General features: G+C 48.3%; 1 protein-coding gene across 1 annotated transcript in view; it reads left to right on the forward strand.

The window, feature by feature from the left end:
- The window catches only part of CTIF (cap binding complex dependent translation initiation factor), a 328,641-nt gene that overhangs the window by 228,284 nt on the left and 79,340 nt on the right, over positions 1-21,017 (forward strand). Inside the window, exons 8-9 of the mRNA XM_065406541.1 lie at positions 3,890-4,334; positions 8,518-8,847. Of these exons, the coding sequence (XP_065262613.1) occupies positions 3,890-4,334; positions 8,518-8,847 (775 nt within the window). The remainder of the gene's footprint in view (positions 1-3,889; positions 4,335-8,517; positions 8,848-21,017) is intronic.

The following is a 21,017-nucleotide window of genomic DNA, read 5'->3' on the forward strand; positions in this document are numbered from 1 at the left end:
ATGGAGAATGCAAGACACCCTTTGGCCACATCTACTGGCAGGAATTTCCTCCAGCGTCAGCTTCCTGTAGAGAGGAGCAAGGGGAAATGTCCTCACTTTTCAGTGTTACAGGCACACGTTTGTTTGTTTGTTTGTTGTTTAGGATGATAGTGTCTGCTTTGTGGGAAACTTCCCATGCCAGATACATTTGCTCCTCTAGAGAAAATACAGACTGTGGACACAAGTGAATGTGCGGCCAGATTACTTCATTCGTTTTACTGTTGCTTTTGGGGAGGGATAGCTCAGTGGTTTGAGCATTGGCCTGCTAAGCCCAGGCTTGTGAGTTCAGTGCTTGAGGGGGCCACTTAGGGATCTGGGGCAAAATCAGTACTTGGTCCTGCTAGTGAAGGCAGGGGGCTGGACTCAATGACCTTTCAGGGTCCCTTCCAGTTCTATGAGATAGGTATATCTCCATATATTATTATTTATTATTTTCAGGGAGACACATACTCTAATCTAGGTTTCAGAGTAGCAGCCGTGTTAGTCTGTATCAGCAAAAAGAACAGGAGTACTTGTGGCACCTTAGAGACTAACAAATTTATTTAAGCATAAAAACTTTCGTGGGCTACAGCCCACTTCGTCGGATGAATAGAATGGAACATACAGTAAGAAGATATTTATACATACAGAGAACATAAAAAGGTGGAAGTAGCCATACCAATTGTAAGAGGCTAATTAATTAAGAGAAGCTATTAACAGCAGGAGAGAAAAACTTTTGAAGTGATAATCAAGATGGCCCATTTCGGACAGTTGACATGAAGGTGTGAGGATACTTTAACATGGGGAAATAGATTCAATTAGTGTAATGACCGAGCCATTCTCCGTTCAAACCTAAGTTAATGGTATCTAGTTTGCATATTAATTCAAGTTCAGCAGCTTCTCTTTGGAGCTAGTAGTTGGAGCAAGGGGCTAAGAGCCAGGACTTGTGGGTTGAATAGATGACTTCCCCATTGACTAGCTCTGCTATCTTGGGCAAATCATTTGCGGACTTTGATTCCCATCTGTGCCTGGGTAAATCTCCACCGTAGCTCTCAGTGACTCAGTGGATAAAGGTTCTCCTCTACCTCGCAAGGGTGTTGCGAGGCATAATGATTGTGTTTAAAGTGTCTTTAGAGCTTTGGATGACATGTGCTGTAGAGGGACAAAGCATGTCTCTTCAGACAGAGCGGATAAAGACTCCCTCTTTTCACTAGAAAGTAAACAGCTGAGCAGTAACTGGGGTCCTGTCAGGAAGGAGCAGAAGCCCACACGCCACATTCTTATATAACTTGACGCTCTTCCATTCCTCCCCTGGCCCTCACAGGAACCTGCTAATATTCAGGGAGCATGCCAGCATATGAATGCCATAAATAGGAGCATTTGGGGAGAAAATGCTATCGAAATCCATAGAAGTGGGAGGGCATTTTGTAGGGCGCAGGGTGAAAACAGTCAGGGCTTTGCTGAAAAGTAAAGCCTGAATAGGGAGAGTTGGCAGTCGAGTGTTGGATTTTATATTTGTTAGTTTTCTTTTCTAATTTTGTCTCTTGATGCTCAATTTTAGCAACTCCTGTTACATTTCAAATAACTTTCTACCTGAACGAGAACAGTTTAAAGAACTCAGAAGCAGGCCCCTTTGAAACTGAGAGCTCCACGTTGGTGGAACAGTGTGGGGATACAACCAAAATTTATTTTGCCATAAACTTATGGGAAGAAGTTTTCCTGAGATCTCTTCCTTGCCTGGCTTCTATCCAAAGAGACGTTTTTACTGCTGAGGTTGGGAGAAGTCAACCCTTCAGACCTTTGGTCTAGAAGGGACTGCAGCAAACTGGAATCCTTCAAAGGGGACCAAAGCAATTAGACATTCAATGGGACTTGACCACCTAACTCAATTGAAAATCCAACCCAGCTTCTTGGGGGAAGTTCACAGACATGTGTCAGGTTTTGTACCATCTTGGATGGCAATATAACATCTCTCCTGTTTTGTTGGGAAGGCGCACAGAGCTCTTCCCTACAAGAGGGGGAAGACTTTTTAGTGAGACGTGAGACACAAAGACTATCTGAGACTAGGTGGCTTAGTCTGCCAGGTCAATAGTGAAATACAGACCCAGTTGGCAGAGATCAGACACACGGGGCGCAACGATATGTAAGGTTTCTCGGGTGTCATAAAGCCATCTTTGTTACTGAAGCCTAGGGTTAGCTATCTGTCTCCACTACTGCAGTATCTAACTGCCTCGATCTTTAAAGTATTTATCCTCCCAACACTTCCGTGAGGCAGGGAATGCTGTTAACCCCATTTTACAGATGTAGGGGCTGGAGCACAGAGAGGGTAAGTGACTTGCCAAGGTTGCATGGGAAGTCTGTGACAAAGCAGGAACTTGAACCCAGCCTCCCAAGGCCGAGGCTAGGACTCTAACCACTGGACCATCCTTCCTCCTGTAACAACACATTCTGCAACATTTGTCTAGTTGGTTTTTCTTTTACATTCCATTTGATGTCATACTTTTTCTCTCCATTTCTATAATCTGCCAATAAAACCTATTTGTATTTAAGACCAATAGAATTGTTAGGCTTGGAGACTTGTTTGGGACAGTCATGGGCAGGTGGCAGAGACAAGTGAGAGCAGCTGACTCTAACCAGGAAGGAAAGACAAATGGGAGAGGAGGGGGAATAGTGGTGTGAGAACAGGGTCAAGGGTGCACAAGAGATTGCTAACTCTGTCTAGCTCTGTAACGGGGCGGGACTCACCCCTGTAGCGCCTCCTGCTAGTCGTCCAGGGAATTAGCATTTCCAGCCTCCGGAGCGCCCTCTGCAGGCCGGTGTCCCGCTTGCCGCTGGGCCCGAGTCCCTCCTGGATCCCGGTGCCCTATTCAGGCCTGGGTGCTGCCCCCTGGCAGTATCCCTACAGATCTGGGTCTCCCCTCCCAACCCTCCCCAGGGAACCCCCACCCTCTATCCCCACCTCGCCTCAGACTATGGCTACTGCCAGTCAACTAGTCCCCGTTCCCTGGGGCAGACTGCTGTGTAAGTGCCACTCATCACCGGCGAGGGGGGTTTGGACCTCCTGCCTCCGCCTACCCCAGGCTACCTCTCTATAGCCCCAGTACCTGTTCTTGGCCTTTAACAAGGCCAGCAGCCTGGGGGGTTTCCAGGCCGGAGCTCCCCAGCTCCTCTAGCCTTCCCCCAACCCTGCTCCAGTCTAGGTACCCTCTCAGCTTCCAGGCAGCCAGGCCCTTCTCCCTCAAGAACTAGAGGGAGAGTGCTCCTCTGGCTTCTGGCCCCAGCCCTCTTATAAGGACCACTTGGGCCCTCATTAAGCCAGCCACAGCCTGATTGGGGCGTGGCCCCCAGCTGAGGCTGCTTCCCCCAATCAGCCCCCGCTTTTCCTTTCCTGCCACAGCCCTCTCCCCAGGCTGTTTTAAGCCTTTTAAGGCAGGAGCGGGTGACCACCCCACTACAAGCTCCCTGCAGCATAGCTCCAGGGAAAGAACCAGCATGGGAACGGGAATTATGTGAAAGACACTTGGTGGTGATCATCCAGGAGTCTATGGAAGTGGTGTTGGGTCCCAGCAGGGCTCGGAGATGTATTGATCAGCATGAGAGTGCGCTGTGGGCTTGGGTAATGCGAACACAGTTGGACTGTTATTATTTGGGATCATTTTTTAAGATGTTCCAATTGCATGGCTGCTGTGTTACTCTGCACGGCTGAGCAACTCCCCAGGAAATCGCTCTCTTCGTCAGTGCCCCAGATTACCCCATTGGCAAGCCCTTGTTCGGGAAGCTGTTGTGGCAAGTTTGGTGCTCTCCTGGTGCAGATGAACGTAGGAGAAGGTGAGGGGCTTGAGCATGCTGACTTGTCCGTTTGTGTTTGCAGGAGACAACAGAGGCCTCCTGGAGGAAACAAATCACAGCAGCAGCACACGGATCATCAGCAAGGTACTGCCAAACACAACAGGGAACACCAGAAACTCTACCAGGGAGGCCAACCCCCTCACTCCTCAGGGAGGCCAGGCCACCACGGCTACAGCCAAAACCGGCGATGGCACCACAACCAGAAGCACTCACCCAACGACAAGGAAACGCACAGAAATGCCAAAGAGACTGAAAGTTTGAAAATCGAGGACGCCTCGGTCTGCACAGTGCACATCCCCCTGGAGATGTACCGGAGCACGGAGGTCGTGGAGAGACCGTCTCAGCAGTACATTCAGGAACCAGAACCCAAGCAGAGAGACAGTGTTCATGAGCGCATCGGGGAAAGGCCAAAGGTCAATTTGCTCCAGTCTTCCAAAGACAGACTGCGAAGGAGACTAAAAGAAAAGGTACTATTCCTGTGGGGAGCTGAATTTCCCTGTATTAAAAGCTCAACTGTTGATCCTTTCACACACGTACATGGAGCCTTGTTCCTGAGCACAGCCAAACTTATCGTCTCCTCTCCTAAAGTGAACATTTCTTCTGGTGGGTGGCTGGGTTTTTGTGGTTCTTTGTCGGGCCTTTTACTGACACACTGCTGAGTCTTTCTATCTAACTGCACCTGACCTGTTGTTTGGTGTTCATGTTAAGGCCGAGTTTTCAAAGGAGGAATTGTGAAAAAAAAAACCCTGCAGAAAACACTGCATGAAGATGCGGGTTTATGAGCCCAAATCAGGAGCACGTGCATTTCCCAGCCTATTTGCAAATGCCAGTTGAGTTTCTGGAGTGTTCTAAAATGTGGCTGTGTGTCTCTTCCAGAATCTAGATCAGAGGTGGGCAAACTACGGCCCGCGGGCCACATCCGGCCCGCGGGACCGTCCTGCCCTGAGCTCCTGGCCTGGGAGGCTAGCCCCCAGCCCCTCCCCCGCTGTTCCCCCTCCCCCGCAGCATCAGCTCGCTCGCTCCGCTGCCAGCGCAATGCTCTGGGCGGCGGGGCGATGAGCTCCTGGGGCAGCGCAGCCGCAGAGCCCAGCCTGACCCGGTCTCTGTGTTGCATGGTGGCGGCAGCGGCGTGGCCTGGCTCCAGCCGGGGGGCACGGCTCCAGCGCCACCAGTCACCGGTGCTCCAGGCAGCGCGGTACGGGGGCAGGGAGCAGGGGGGTTGGACAGAAGGCAGGGGAGTTCGGGGTGGTGGTCAGGGGGTGGGGGTGTGGATAGGGGTCGGGGCGGTCGGGGGGGGGAACAGAGGGTTGAATGGGGGCAGGGGTCCCCAGGGGGCAGTCAGGGGCAAGGGTTCCCGGGGCAGTCAGGGAGAAGGGGTGGTTGGATGGGGCAGGAGTCCCAGGGGGACCGTCAGGAAGGAGAGGAGGGGTTGGATGGGACGGCGGGGGTCCGTGGACAGCCAGGGGATAGGGAGCGGGGGGGTGTCAATGGGGCAGGGGTCCCGGGGGGGGGGCATCAGGGAATGGGGGGGGGTTGGATGGGGCAGGAGTCTGGGGGGGGGGGCAGATAGGAGGTGGGGGCCGGGCCACGACCCCCTCCCCTAACCGGCCCTCCGTACAATTTATGAAACCCGATGCGGCCCTCAGGCCAAAAAGTTTGCCCACCCCTGATCTAGATACTGAGTGCAGAATTCAGACTTTGAACACTGGAGAGGTAGATTTAGCCACTTAAACCTGATATCCATTTATCTAGATAGATGGATAAATATATCAAAGCACCCTTATCCTTCCCCCTTCTCTTGACCAACTCAACAATAATAAAACTTGTGTGTGCAAGTGATGGAAGAGAAATCATTTCTGGAGACAAAGTTGCAAATTTCTGAGGGTTTAATAGATAATCCGTCCACGTGCATCCTAGAGAATGCAGGATTTTTGTTGTAAGTGTATTTGTGCGTATTGAAAAAATCCACACAAATGAATTTTCAGCAAAAATATCCAAATGTGTAGTAAAAAATAAACACAAATATGCAGAGCATATCTAGTATATGAAATGAAACAAACATGAACATAAACAGCTCTGTTGTGTGTTTGTGTGCATACCCATTTGAATATGTCTGTGTATCTGTATGTATGCAGTGCGATGTAGACCATTTTAATTCTTAATATTCTCCTGTAAAACATAGATGATATGCAGACTGTTTTAAAATACTCACTTGCAAGTTGCTTTCCTGAGACCTAATGTAGGGTCTGATCTTGCAAATTATCACTCACCTAAACAGTCCTTACTCGTGTGAGCAATTTCACTGACTTCTGTGGGACTATTTACATGAGAAGAGACGGTTTGAAGGATCAAACCCATAATCATAGCTTCTAGGAGCCTGGTGTCATGTGAGAGCAATACTCCAGGTAAACGCCAAGTTATGTTTATGCCCCATGTCCAGCATTGAGTTTACACAGCTGGCCTTCTGACAGCTCCACCCATCAGGTTTCAAGGCCACACCTGGAATTTGCTAAAGGTTTCAGGGGACTTTCATAGAGTGTGGCACGATGTTTTGTCAATGGAAAAAAAGAAAGAGAGGAGATCAGCTCGTAGCAAATGTGAGATGTCCACTGCATGTCTGTCCCTAGCAAAAAGTTTCACAGCATAATTAAATGTTAAAAAGCTGCAATACTAGGAGTGGTAATGTTATTCATTAAAATGCACAAAAGCCAGGAGATGAAAAAGTTAAAGCTCTTGTAGTAACTGCAATTGGTTCACATTGTGCATATATAGCATGTGATAGTCTTGATTAGCGCTTAGGTTGTTCAATGTCTGTCCAGATCTAGGTACTTCTGTGGCATTGTAGCCTTATAATCTGAGCACCTCACAAATATTAGTGAATTTATTTTCATAAAAGCCCATAAGCCAGGAAAGCAGCATTATTCCCACTTTACAGATGGGAAATTGAGACATGGAGCGATCAAGGGGCTTGCCCAGGATCACAAAGAAAGTGTTTGGCAGAGTCAGGAATTGATTGAAGATTTGAGTCCCAGCCCAGTGCCTTAAACCATCAGGCTAACCTTCTTCCCACTGACCAGAGCATATGGGCTGTAAGTTTGTAACATGAGAGGGAGAAAGGAGCAACGTCTACTGGGACCAGCCTACTACCACTAATAAAGAAGGGAAAGTGAGAGGAGTGGAAGAGAGAGAGGGTACGGCATAACATGGCTGACCCTCATGCAGCACTTGCTGCACAAAAGCAACAGAAAAACCTGCCTTCCTGGCTCCTTTAAGCAGAGCTAGCACCTTATAGCATTCTACTAGTCAGTGACTGAATATTCAAAGTTCTCTGTTGCCTGCAATATGTTGCAGAAACCTCAAGTGCTTACTGCTAATCACTGTGAGCTGCTCAGAAAGTTATGGGAGGGGCTTGACTAGAATATCCATAGCGCTTTCCACCATCCAGATAATTTATGAACATTAAGTAATCCCCACAGGTTCCCTGTTGCAAAGCTAGGTCTCATGCTACCCAAATTGGGAAGTAACTATGCTAATGCCTGCATATGCCCGGTGTGACCTTGCATAGGCGGTGAGTTATATGGGCCTGTGGTGCCCGTGCTCCACCAATATTCAAGAACATGGGCCCAGCTCCACCAATGTTTGGGCTTATATTTTCAGAGCCCTCCCGTCCATAGGATGGACCGGGGCAACCACCCCGGGCCCCATGCTTTGGGGGGCCTGCACTTCTGGGGCCCGCAGGGTCCAGGCCGCCTGGGGGGTTAGTGGGAGACCTGGCGCTGGCAGCAGCAAGCAACCCGTCCCCAGCCCGCTCTACCCTGCCCCCGCTCTGCCCCTTCACCCAAGTCCCCGCTCCACCTCTTCCCGCCCCTGCTTCGCCCCTGCCCCATCCCCATTCCACCCCTTCCCCCAAGTCCGCACTTCTTCCACCCCTTCCCGCCCCTGCTCCACCCCCTCCCCGCCCCCATTCCACTCCTTCCCCCCAGCTCCCACCCTGCCTCTTTCTGGCTTCCACCCCCCCCCCCCCCCGAGCGATGCTGGGAGCTGGTGGAGCAGGGGCGGGCTGGGTCTCTCACTGCTGCCAGCACCAGGCCCCCCACTAACTCCCCAGGCCACCCTGGACCCCACAGCCTCCCATAGCGCGGGGCCCCCCAAAGTGCAGGTCCTGGGGCGGTTGCCCCAGTCCGTCCTATGGACGGAACGACTCTGCTTGGACCTGTTCTGGGCACCACCAAAAATTATACAAACCCTGACACCCATGTCACCTTGGTATTTCCAGGTGCCTGAGCAGGGTCATGCTGAGTCAGTGTGTTCACAGTATCAGTAGCTATGGCTTTTCTCTGCAGGCAAACCTGGTTCATGGGCACTTAGTAAATGTCACACCTCTGAGGTACACAGGTATATCTATCACATGGGGATGCTGAGGCACAGAGATGTGATATGACTTGCACAGGAGTCGTAGATGGAGTCCCTGTCAGAGCAGTAATTAGCGCTCCCAAGTTTTTGGCTCCCACTCCGGACCTCAGACCACTAGAGTGTGCCACTAGAACATGCCTAGATTTAGATCTGATTGTATGACTCCCATCACCCCCTACCCCCTGTTTTCTGTGAAAGAACAAGGGCTGATATGTCTGTTTTTTCCTTGTGTAACAGATGCCTTGTCTTTCCCTTTTCACGGACCAGGACGAAGTGCCGGTGGAGGCAACCAACCCCCAAAAGAACAAAATGGACAAATTAATTGAAATCCTCAACAGCATGAGGAACAACAGCAGTGATGTGGACTCCAAGCTCACCACCTTCATGGAGGAGGCCCAGAACTCCACCAACTCCGAGGAGATGCTGGGCGAGATCGTCAAGACCATTTACCAGAAAGCGGTGACGGACCGCAGCTTCGCCTCCACAGCCGCCAAGCTCTGTGACAAAATGGCGCTCTTCATGGTGGAGGGGACCAAGTTCCGAAGCCTGCTTCTCAACATGCTGCAGGTAATTAGATATTTGCAGCTGCTCCCAGTGTGTTATTACTAGAAAGAAGTCCAGGAATTCTGACCATAGTTGAGCTTTTCCCAAGTTCCATTCTTGCCCAATTAATTATAGAAAAGAGAAGTGTAAGTGAAGAGAGGGCAGTGGTTTTTGTGTTTGTTTATGCAAGTGTTTCATGGTTACGACAGACCGATATAATTTTATAGGCACCATCCGGTTAATATCCATCTCTATCTCTCCTTCTGTTTTAAAAGCTCAGTTTAACAAATGCTCATTCCCCAGGCACTGTCCCTACCTAGTTTTAACCCATAAAGCTCTAAAAGGTTTGGATTCTTAGTACGTCAGAGACTACCTCTCTCCTTATGCGATTCCCCAGCGGTTGAGATTATTATTGTTTGTTGTTCGTATTACTGTAGTACCTACAATCTTGGACCAACATCAGAGCCCATGTGCTGGGAGTGTACATAGACAGTCCCTGGCCTGAAGAGCTTGCAGTCTAAATAGACAAGACAGGCCAAAGAGGAGAAAGGAAGGATCTTTATCCCCGTTTACAGACAGGGAGATGAGGCTCAGGGAGATGAAGGCCAAGATCCCCAAAGGGATTTAGGTACCTGAAGACCAGAATGTGTTGCTGCAGTCCGCAAAACCCTTCACTTGGCTGCCACCTCGCCCTGTAGGTCCCTAAACTCACTCGGCACCAACGTTTTCACTGTAAAAATTCCCGAGGCATCTAAGTTTCTACCTGGGGGCAAGTGCACTGCTGGCATAGGCAGGCATCTAGGCGGCCTGTTTCACGCCTAAGCCCAGCATGATCCTAAAGGCAGGTGCAGATAGGCATTCCCCAATCTATCTCCCCTGTGGGGCCTGAATCCGATAGTTGTGCTCACAGGCCTCCTCCGAAGTCCCTTTGTGGATCTGGGCTGAAGCGACTTGCCCAAGGTCACACAGGAAAGTCTATGGCACAGTCTTGAATTGAATCCAGATCTCTGTGCCCCAATTACAAGATCTCCCTTCCTACAAGATCTGGTGAGGCACTTGAGGAGGTGATGGGCATTTGAGGAGACAGCTCTCTGGCTTAAATGGAAGAAAGCTGGGCATTATCCGTGGAGGGTCCTCACCGCTGGTATTTGTGTCCCCCATTGGTCTGCCAGAGCCCAAGTTTGTTGCCGCATATCTCACAGCTCTTGATGCTAAACACATGGAAATAAATAGCTGAAAGTTGCTTTAATCCAATATGTGCCCTGACTCAACTACACCGTCTAGGAAGTAGAGGAAAATTGCTGGCATCGATCTGCCTGGCTTGCAGCTGTAACAGCTGCACTTACAACCCGGACGGTAATGATTTGTGTGTGTGCAGATCATTGATTATCATGGGTGACTTTTTTATCAGTACACCCAGCACTGGGTTTACTGTACCATGTCCAAGAACTCTATAGAAAAGCAAAGTCAATTAAAAAATAAACTGATAGCCCTGGCATTTAGACCATAATAATGATATATAACCAGGGAAATTGGGATTGTCCCCTAGGCACCGGCTGCCCACTGATGGAGAGCATAGGTTTGAATGTCTGTGTTGGTTTATTATGCTGTTTTGCAGCTCATCACATGGTTAATATGTGATTATTTGCTTTCTGGGAGAGGGTATCTTAGAGTCCCTAGGCCTGCCTGCCCCTTCAACATACCCTCTTTGTTCCCTGCCTGCACAAGGCACATGCCGCGCCTGATTATTTGTTTGGCCAAGGAGGGTTAGAGCAGACTCTCACTCAGGGCCGGCTCCAGCTTTTTTGCCGCCTAAAGCGGCGGGGGGGGGGGGGGAGATAAAGCCGCGATCGTCGGCACGTTGGCGGCAGCTCTACCACGCCGCTTCATTCTTCGGCGGCAATTCAGCTGCAGGTCCTTCCCTCTGAGAGGGACTGAGGGATCCGCCGCCGAATTGCCGCCGAAGACCCAGACGTGACTCCCCTTTCCATTGGCCGCCCCAAGCACCTGCTTCCTTTGCTGGTGTCTGGAGCCGGCCCTGTCAGGACCTACCTCTTTCCACATCTCTGATGGGCTGGATCCATGAGATGTGGCCCTTCAGTCTTGAATGTTTGGGCTCAGCTTAGCTCACCGTTTTTCAGGGAGGCTGGCTGGCTTATGGGATTGATAGGCTGTGGGACCTTTTAACCTGTTAGTTATCTGCTGAAAACAGCTCAGTTCAGCAGTGCACATGTGGTGCCAGCCCCAAAGTCCCATCGGCATTTTTCTTAATGCCCTGGCAACTAAAGTACCAGCACTTGGCTGACATGTTAGGGACCAAGACCCTAGGCGGTCTGAATGGTCAGAGTAGGTGTAGTGGGTGAAGCAGGCATTCAGGTCGGGGAACGAAGTTGAGGGTCAGCACCAGAGTCAACCAGAGCCAGGGGTCGAGTCAGAATCAGGGACAGGAATCGAAGCTGAGGGGTGGGGCCAGGGTTAGATACCAAATGCCAGAGCCAAGGGTCAAACCAGAGTCAGAAGTCCGAGCCAGGGGTCCGAACCAGGACTGGTAACTGATGGTTGGAAGCAAGCTGTAGGGGTGGGAACCAGAGGAGAGGCCAGGACTAGGGATCGAGTAGGAGCAAAGGCAGGGGTGAGGCAGGAGCCAGGAGCGGAGCAGGAATCAGGAACAGGGTTGGGTATAGGGTGCCAAATGCAGGAAGTAGGCACAAGCGCAGGGTCCAATGCAGCAGCAACAGGGAATCACCTGGTTGCTCAGACAACTTACTGTGCCTTTGTCTGGCTTAAATAGCATGGTTGGGCCAATTGGTGGAGCCTGGCGAGGCGATCTTCCGATCAGGGCTTCTGTGGGTGGTGCCTTGGCTGAGGCTGTAGTTCTACTAGCTCCTTGACCCACCAGATTTCAGAAGACATTGGCTGGAGGCCAGGATGTCTGGGAACTCACAGGCCTAGGTTCGAGCCCCGGACATCACATGTGGAGAAAGGGAGCTTCTGGGAAATGATGGCAGGGACTCTCTCACTTCTCAGCTAAGGCTGACCCAGGCTGATGGGAGGTCCAGGTATCTCACCTAAACTGTCTGTCCTCTGTCTACTCCAAGCAGGTGTTCAGCACCACAGGTGTAGTCGTGACTGATGTGCCTCTTCCCAGGGAAAGTGGAAAAGGTCACCTTGATTGAAACAAACAGGCATTGACAGCCGTAGCATCACTCTGTGAGCTGAGAGGGTGGTGGATGGCAAGGATGCCCTTAGCGAAAAGGACCAGGTGGATGAGGATTATATGGAAAGCCTCTTGCCACATTACGGCATTGTCCATAGCATGTAACAATGTTGTACCCCAGCCGGTGATGTTATTTTGTATGGGCACAGGCTCCCTTTTTGTGCTCTGCAGAGAGGAGAATTTGACGCTTCATTTATGTGCAGAAATGCTTTGTGGTGGTGATGTGGGAGCGGCCCTCGTTTTCATTTTGTTGCTGACGGTGTATGTTACGCACACATCCTGTCATTGAAATCACATCTTTCTTTACAATGTACTTTCCTTGCCATTCTGCTTTCCTTTTCTGCTGTGGCTGGAATTCATCGCTTTATTATACTTTTGCATTGCTTGTTTCCAATCCTGTGGCTGGCTGTGCGCAGTGCCTGGGGCTGAGTCAGACTTTTGGGCAAACAACACGTGGCAGTTGTCTGACATTCCTTCTTGCCATATATCTACCCTTAATCCAGCTGGCAAAAATGCTGGCACTCTGATTTACATATAGTGAGCCCCTGACGCCCTCTGCTTTGATTTGGTGCAGCCACAAGCCAAGGAGGGAGAAGATCTTGCTAAAATGCTACTGTGCCATCCTGCGATGGCTGCTGCCATTACTGTGACGTTGTCAGCTAGAACACTCCATCCCCCCCAAAAGAATATGAAATAGCAGCTGTGGTGAACATTCAGGTGTGAGCCAGTCTCCAGGAACCTGAGGGTATGTCTGCACAGCAACGAAAATCCCTTGGCTGCCCCGTGTCAGCTGACTTGGGCTCGCAGGGCTCGGGCTGTGGGGCTGTTCCATTGCTGTGTAGACTGCCGGGCTTGGGCTGGAGCCCAAACTCTGGGATCCTCCCATCTCACAGGGTCCTAGAGCTCAGACTTCAACCCAAGCCCAGATGTCTACACAGCAGTGAAACAGCCACAGACCCTGAGCCCCGTGAGCCTGAGTCGGCTGGCACAGGCCAGCCGCAGGTGTCTAGTTGCTGTGTAGACATACCCTGAGAGCATTCCTTGCTCAGAAGGCTTTGCAAGTTAGCCTCACGTTGGTGAGATTTGCGTCACTAGCTGATCATTCACTGAAAGGGTTTGTGCTTCTGTTTAAAGAAACAAACTCCAGTGAACACTGTCTTATCAACTGCTCCAGTGACCCACAAAAGTCAATCGATTCCTCGTGGTGACTTTCTCATGAAGAGGGGTGTATTCATTATTCACTACATCTGGGATACTTCAGGCCAGTTTCTTAAGAAAGGAGATTGTCCAATAAGGGTGACCTCTTTATATGGTTTTTATTGTGTTAATATCGAGTATGTACAGTTCTTATGAACATAACAATAATCAGGCATCACCTTCAAACTCCAGACCTTCAGCTACTTTAGGAACGCTGATTAAACCCTGCAGTAAGTATCATCCCCGTTTTTCAGATAGGGCACAGAGAAGTTAAATGACCTGCCCAAGGTTACTCTGACCAACTGGCAGAGCCAGGAATAAAACTGAGGAGTCCTAGTTCCCATTCCTAGTTCCCAAGGTTACTCTGACCAACTGGCAGAGCCAGGAATAAAACTGAGGAGTCCTAGTTCCCATTCTTGCTCTTTAACGATTAGAGGATTCTTCCTCTCAAGAAAAGTGACCATCTTCTCTTGATTGTCTGCTGTTAACTCTTCCTTCAGTGCTGTAGCCAGATGCTCAGCTGGTGCAAATGGGCGTAGATCATTGGCTTCAGTGGAACTTCACTGACTGTCTGCTCCAGTATTTTGAGTGGGGAAGTGTCCTGGAAGATTCCTCCCATTTTTTCCATTTACTCCTTGTCCCTTTTTATGGAAAATAATGACTCTGTGGAGCTGAATCTTTCTCTTTGTGATTTTGCTGAGTTGGGAGGTTTCCAGTGAGGTCAAAACTTCACACCCCCAAATGCTGTTTACTCGGAAGGTAGGTAGAATTCTATCAAATGGCAGGAGATGAGGAGTCAAGGCTTCTGGGTTCTGATCTGCTACCAACTCATGGTCTGACCCTGGGCAAGTCACTGTATCTCGCTGGACTCCAGTTTCCCAACTGCGTTGACTTACTGGAGTGAAGTACTTTGAGGTTTATAAAATGGGGATGATAATACTGACTTACCTACCTGCTTGTTTTGTTGTGATCCCCAATGAACGCGTGCGTAAAGCACTTTCACATTAGAAGAAGGTGCAATATTCAGTACAAATAAAAAATTTCTATTTAATGAACTGCCCGTCCCCTTCTGGTTCTCCCTGTGCTCAGCCTCAGAGACTAGCAGATCTCATGAAACTCCATGTCTCTGAAGAAAGGAAATTACGCAGGGACGGAATTTGCCCCAAGTTCTCTAAAGCTGCCAGCAGAAAGCCTTCCATGTGATGCAGCTCCTCCGCTGTGTATGTCCATTGTATTCTGTATTATGAAATATCTGTTGTAGTAACGTGGTAAACATGAAAGCTAACCTGTAGACCCTTCTGGGTGCAAGAAATCTCAACTCTTGTTTCCTGCTCGTGCTAACAGATGGGGGAAATCTTGACTATAATTAACAGAGAAATTCCATTACACAAAGTTTTAAGTGATTTTTGAGCCTTGCTCTCCAGTGGGTTTACAATGAAAAGAGGGCTTTGCTTTCACAATTCTGGGTCAATGAGAGGGCAGGCATATATAATGAGAATCGTAGCCAAGGCTGGCTTATTGATGCACAGATTTCAGAGCGAGGAGGAGTCTGAAAAAATGAGAGAGAGATTTATGTGTAATGTGTCACCTGTGACTTCTATAGCTAGACAAGCTGATGTTAAACTGTATCATTATTTATCCCCTTGTATATGCACATGTTCCAGCAACGAGGTCTCTTATACAATGCCCAAGTGCTGTTCAAGGAGTTTGTTTTCTAGCTCACTCCAATGCTGGATGATTGTAATAGCACTCTGTGCTTGCATGCTGTCAAGCATCATTTAAGGGTCTCAAGACACTTCCAAAAATAAATAACTAATTAAACTATAGGAGGTACGTTGCCACATTTACCATTCGTTCCTTTATTTCACACATGAAGGAACTGAGGCCTGGAGTTTAACTAACTAGTCCAAGGGTCATGCAGCAAGTCCGTGACAGGGCTAGTCCTTGTGGTATCTAGCTCTACAGTAGATACAGACCAGCAGTCCTGAGACCCAGAACTTGCTTTAACCAACACTCTACACTCCCTCGTTGTATCATTATGTACCTATCCCTGCTTTCAGCTACTGAATGAGGAAAATTCGAGTATTGCTTAGGTGAGTTGTTGTGGCTTTGGAGGTTGCGTGGACAATATCAACAACTGGCATTTTACTAGAGGCAACTTATGGGCTTGTTTCATCTTTCCGTTACCTTCCTGCTGGTTAAATACACAAGCTAGGCACAGGTGTATGGGAATCGCTGATCCTTTGAATATTTGTATTTTTCCTTGGGTCATGTGATTTTTTTTTTTAAACCTCTTGTGGTTTTGTATTAGTTCTTGCTCTGGTTTCTGCCCTAGGGGGTGAAGATGATGCTAGGTGACTATGCTGCTATATGTCCTTGCAGTGTGAGGTAGATGCCAGGGGCTAGGGCATCAGGAGCAGGAATTTGAGGAAGCAGTCCTAGTGAGGCTGGAAGGAAATGTAGAGTAGCTGATTAATAGTAATGTTACAGTGGTGCTTAGAGACCACGCCAAGACTGGGGCCCAGCCTTGCCCCAAAGAACTTAGTCTAAATATACAAGAGAGACATAGGGCGGGGGGAAAGGCAAAGCCATCATCTCCATTTTACCGCTGGGGATCTGCAACACTGAAGACTGAAGTGAGTTGCCCCAGGGCACACTGGGAGTCTCTGGCAGAGTCTCAGCCCCAAGTCCCAGCCCAGTATCTTAACCACAAGCCCATGCTTCCTCTTGCAAGACTGACTCCCAAGAAGTCTTCCGGCAAAATCACCAAAGGCTGAACTTGGCAGAGAGATTATCTCTAAGGGTAAAAGAAAACTGATTTTTCCTTAAAACAAAATCCATGACCAGCCCATGATTTTGAATAAAAATATCACAGCAAAAAACTCAGAGCCCTGATCATAAGCAAGAGGGGTAGGTAGCATAATACACTGAGAGCCCATGAGATACCAGCACCTAACCCAAGAGCAGAGAAGATTCCCCTTGGCAGTGGCAGTTATAATTCGCTCTTTCCCGTGAAATTTTTCACTCATTTCTGGCAGCCACATCCAGGATTAAACTAAACTAGCAAATCCCTAAACTGTTCATGTTCTGGTGTTTAAAAACTACTATCCGTCTAACTTGAACCAAGCTCTCGGCGCCTCTGGAGATAGAACTAACTTCATTGTCACGTGCCATCTGGAGCCCTAAACAGCAGCAGATCCTCCTGTCTGGTGAGCTCTCTGCTAGATCCTCTGTGCCACTGCAGGAAACCTGTAACGCTTTCTTTAAAGCATGATCTGTGGAGACTTATCAGCAAGGGTCAATGATTTAACATCCTGAAAGCTATAAATCAGAAACCGGATCCCATTCATGCTTTTCTAAGAGCGTGTATGTAGTACAAACAAAGACTCTGTCATTGTTAACACTCCAGCAGCCCGGGAAGCTGCTACAATCATCAGGACCGGCGGAAAGCATCCTAGGAGTGTATTTGAATTGGATTTGAGAGACTTTTCCTCAGCAGAGGGCTTCTTCCTGCAGGCCGCATGTCTTGGGGAACTTCCTGGGCTAAAGAGGCTGTCAGCATCCCTGGGCACCACCACATTCTGATGGTTGGGGGTACCCTGCTGCTGTACTGAAAGAGGGACATAAGATGGATGAACACTCAGGTGACCTGTCCCTTCAGCTTTGCCAGCTGGCCATGGACATTGCTGCGGGGTTGTGACATACTGCCATAGAATCCAGACTAGTGGGGGGCTGTGTCACCGCTGCCCTGCAACCATGGGTGTCTTACAATGTCTATGGCCCACCTGGGCCACTCACAAACAGCCTTCTAGCATGCATGCCACACCCTAGGTGCCTGCCAGTTACACCATGGCTCTCACCAGCCTTGGTTATACTGCAGGGTGACCTCAACACACCCCCAGAAATGTATGTCCTGCACTACCCTGCCCTCTTCTGGATAGTACAGATATATTAAGTCCATTATACCTTTAAGGGAATAATATGCCAGTTTATTATCTTAAATAGAGTTACCCAGACACCTCAACTTAAACATGCTGGATTAGATAAAACAGTAAAACTAGTTTATTAACTACAAAGAGAGAGATTTTAAGTGAGTACAAGTAATGAGGCATAAAAGCCAGAAATGGTTACAAGAAAAATGAAGACAAAGCGCTTTCTAATATCTACTTAAGAAACTATTGTTGTTGCAAAGCAAATTTTCATACCGCAGCAGATTACTGACCAAACTTTCAGCTCAGGCCCCCTCCCCCAGAGTCCAATGGCTGTTTCCTCTTTTCTTCTTAGGTTTGGAAAATGAGGTGAGCAGGGAGAGAGAAGGGGGTGCCTGAGGGTGTTTTTCCCTCCTTTTTATAGTTTCAGTCCCCCTCTTGAAAAACATTTCCAGCTGAGAACCAGAAGATAAAGAGTCTATGTGGAAGGATTTTCCCTGCTGGGTTTTTTCACCTGTCTGAGCTTCCTTTGTTTTCCCTTCCTGCTTGATGATTCTGTTTATTGCGTAAATGCAAATTAAGGCAAACACACATTCCTTTGTTTAGGACAGACCTGTTTGCTGACTTCTGCGTGGGCAGGGCTGTGGGGTTTGGAACCTGTGTTAATACCATCATACAGGGGAATCTTATAACTTCACATATAGTGTTGCCACATATATTTTATCAGGACAATGCTGACCAGCAAATTATGAGTTTTCAAATGACACCTCACAAGGCATACTTTGTACAAAGTTTATTGCAGTGGTGTGGAGGGTGTATTCCCTCACGGGGGTGACCCAAGGGGGTGCTGCAGTGCCTTCCAGTCCAGGGAGCAAGAGACTGCTCCCAGCAGCTGAACCTACGGGTGACATCCTGGCCACATGGAAGTTTTTTCATTGTCTTAATGGAGCCAGGATTTCACTCTAGGTCTCTTGGGAGGCAGCAGAGGCCCACCATGCAGGTCCTAAATGTGTTTATTTCAAAGTCCAGTTTCACAGACACTCTTCTCTTCTTTGTTTAAATTAAACCGTTGTCTCCATTTAGGGGGAAGAAAGCTATTATGTTAAGTATTAATAATTCTTTGCTATAAGGCAGGAATTCAAGCAAGACACTGTCCTTGGCTCAGCTCCCACCCCCAGGAATAATGTTTAACTGTCATGTACTGTCATCAGGAACAACTAGACATACAGTATCTGCCTGGGGTACTTCAGATGAGTTAGGCTTGAGCCTGGCCTGTGGCTCCGGGCTCTTTCCCTTGAAGAGTTGCTAGGTCAATCTCAGCTGTCAATGATGGGGGGTGATCACAGTGACAGTGGTAGCATAGGTAGAGGGTAGATAATTTTGCAGGCCCATTTAAAAAAAAAAAGTTAAGACCAACAGAGGCCTACATCTGTAGCTCCCATTGACTTTGAATGGAATAGTGAGAACACAGCGCTTCTGAAAATCAGGGCTCTGACAGTTAAACGTAATATTTCAGAAAGTTGCACAATCCTCCTTTGCAGCCAGCCTTTTCCTTTCCAGCCCTGTAGCCGGCTCGGGTTCATGTCCAGAATTGTCTCCGCTCTCCTCACTATGAATCCTGTCTTTACCTGTGGGATTTGTGAGCTCTGTTTGAAACACCCACGTGAGTGAATGCACAGAGCCGAGGAGAGGATATCCGTCTTGTGTATTGTGCTGCGCGCCCTTCTATTAAAGTCAGAGGAAATCAGAGCTGGCTCCAGCTATTTTCATCCAGGTTCTCCTGTGATGAAGTGGAGTTCAGCGTGAGGGCTAACAGTCCAAAGAGGAGAAGAAAAGAATCTAAAATCTTCTTCAGCAAGGAAACGGCTGACCAGCTGACCTCAGGCGTCAGTGACTGACAGATAGGTCTCTAATCCAGTCAACAGAAATACTTTGGGCAGGGCAATCCAGGGATGCTGCATGACAAGTTTTCTGCATTATTAACTGCAGAACCAGTGATTTTGTGGAGAGAGGAAAGGGCAACCCAGATGCTGCAAGTTGCTGAGCCACTGACTTCACTGGGAGTTGAAGATACTTGGCACCTTCTAAGACGTGCACAGCAACTGGCAGGACTGGGACCTCTGTGGTCATACAGCAAGATCAGGAAACATTTAAACTTATATTTGAAAAAATGATACTTATAAAACTCAGCAACTGACAGTAGCTCCAGGAAGTCATCCGTCTTTTTTATTTGCTGTTACCACAACTGGAGGATCATTGAGCTTATGCTTATGGCTAAATACAGCGTGAAGCATTGGCTAACACACTTTCTGGGATTTACTTTGTGAACACTATTGTAGTTATTTACCATTAAGTGATTTCCCACCCCCGGGATTAGAGACGTTTAAGGAAGTCGTGTGGGCAGATACAGAGAGTGCCGGGAGTCAGTTTAAATGCCGGTGGAACTTTGAACTAATCACATGATTGTCTTGTTTCAGAAACAATTCTGTTGAAAAAGTAATGTTAAAGGGGAAAAAAAATGGTCCTTGAGGATCACCAGGTGCTGTATCAGAGCTGAGCTTTCAGGAGGAAGCAAACTGGCAGCAGAAAGCAAGGCTATTTCAGGTTTTTGCTTTCTCCAAAGAAAGAATTCCCAAAATAGAGTGAAATCACTTAGTCAGCAAGAATTGACACTTTCTGAATCTGTTCTTGTGGGATAGACACTGCACTAATGTGTTGTAAGGCAATCAAAATATAATTGGGCAAAGGGGGTAACACCAGTAATTTAAAAAAGATAGAGAAGGAGAAATATTAATATGTGTATAACAATATTATACCTAGAGATCCCAACCAAGGTTCAGGCCCTATTGTGCTAGGTGACGTATAGAGATACAGTGAGAGACCATGCCTGCCCCAAAGAGCTTAAGTTCTAAATAGTGAAGACAGACAAAGGGTGTGAAGTGAAATAGCCATAGAGGTGAAGTGACTTGCCCGTGGTCACACAGCAGGGCACTGGCAGAGCTGAGAAGAGGCACCATGTCTCCTAACTCTCAGCCTAGTGCCCTGGGTACTAGACCACACTGCCTCCCTAAAAAACATAAGAAGTAACGTTAGGTATAACTAGCATCTCTCTTCTAGAAGTCAACAGACCAACTTTTTATTATTATTTTATTATTCTTATTTTCTCATTGATCTGAAAGTCTAGTGCTGTCATTAGCATTAGAGCTGCCCAGAAAATGGAATTTCCCTCCCACTAAAAATTTTCATGTTTCTGGGATCAAATTTCATCCCGAATCTGGACAAAAAAGTCAAAAATTCAACATTTTTCACGGGAGGAAGAAAGCCATTTGAGAAGAACCAAAACGGAATTTGTCAGCTTGCTCCCGAGTGCCCCAGCTCCCTGGCGAATCTAGTTAGCACAGCAAGGCAGCCGCCCAGGAAGTCAGGCAATTAGCAGCTTGCCACACTCCCGGGGGAGTCGGGAAGCCCCAGGAGGCTGCTGCCTCTTCCCTGGCTCCACATGTTGCCTGCCTGGTTTCTATCCAAACCTTCGACAGAATTGACATGTTCCCACGGAATGTTTTCAAACCAGCATGTCCAAGGGAAGTGTCGTCCATCAGAAAAATGTCAGCCCACTCTGGTTAGCATAGTAGACAAAGAGTCCGGTCTCCTGGGTTCTATTCCTGGCTCTGTCACTGACTGATGGCAAGTCCATCAGCTTCCCGATCTACAACATAGGATAAGAGTAATGCACATCAGAAAGGGATTTTCACATGAACAATTTCCTTTTAAGAGCGATTGGAAGGGGAAGGAATAAATTCTGCCCCCCAGTTACACGAGTGTCAACCTGGAGTAAGTTAATGCCAAATTTG

This window comes from Emys orbicularis, chromosome 6 (assembly GCF_028017835.1).
Source record: "Emys orbicularis isolate rEmyOrb1 chromosome 6, rEmyOrb1.hap1, whole genome shotgun sequence".
Classification (NCBI taxonomy): Eukaryota; Metazoa; Chordata; order Testudines; family Emydidae; genus Emys; species Emys orbicularis.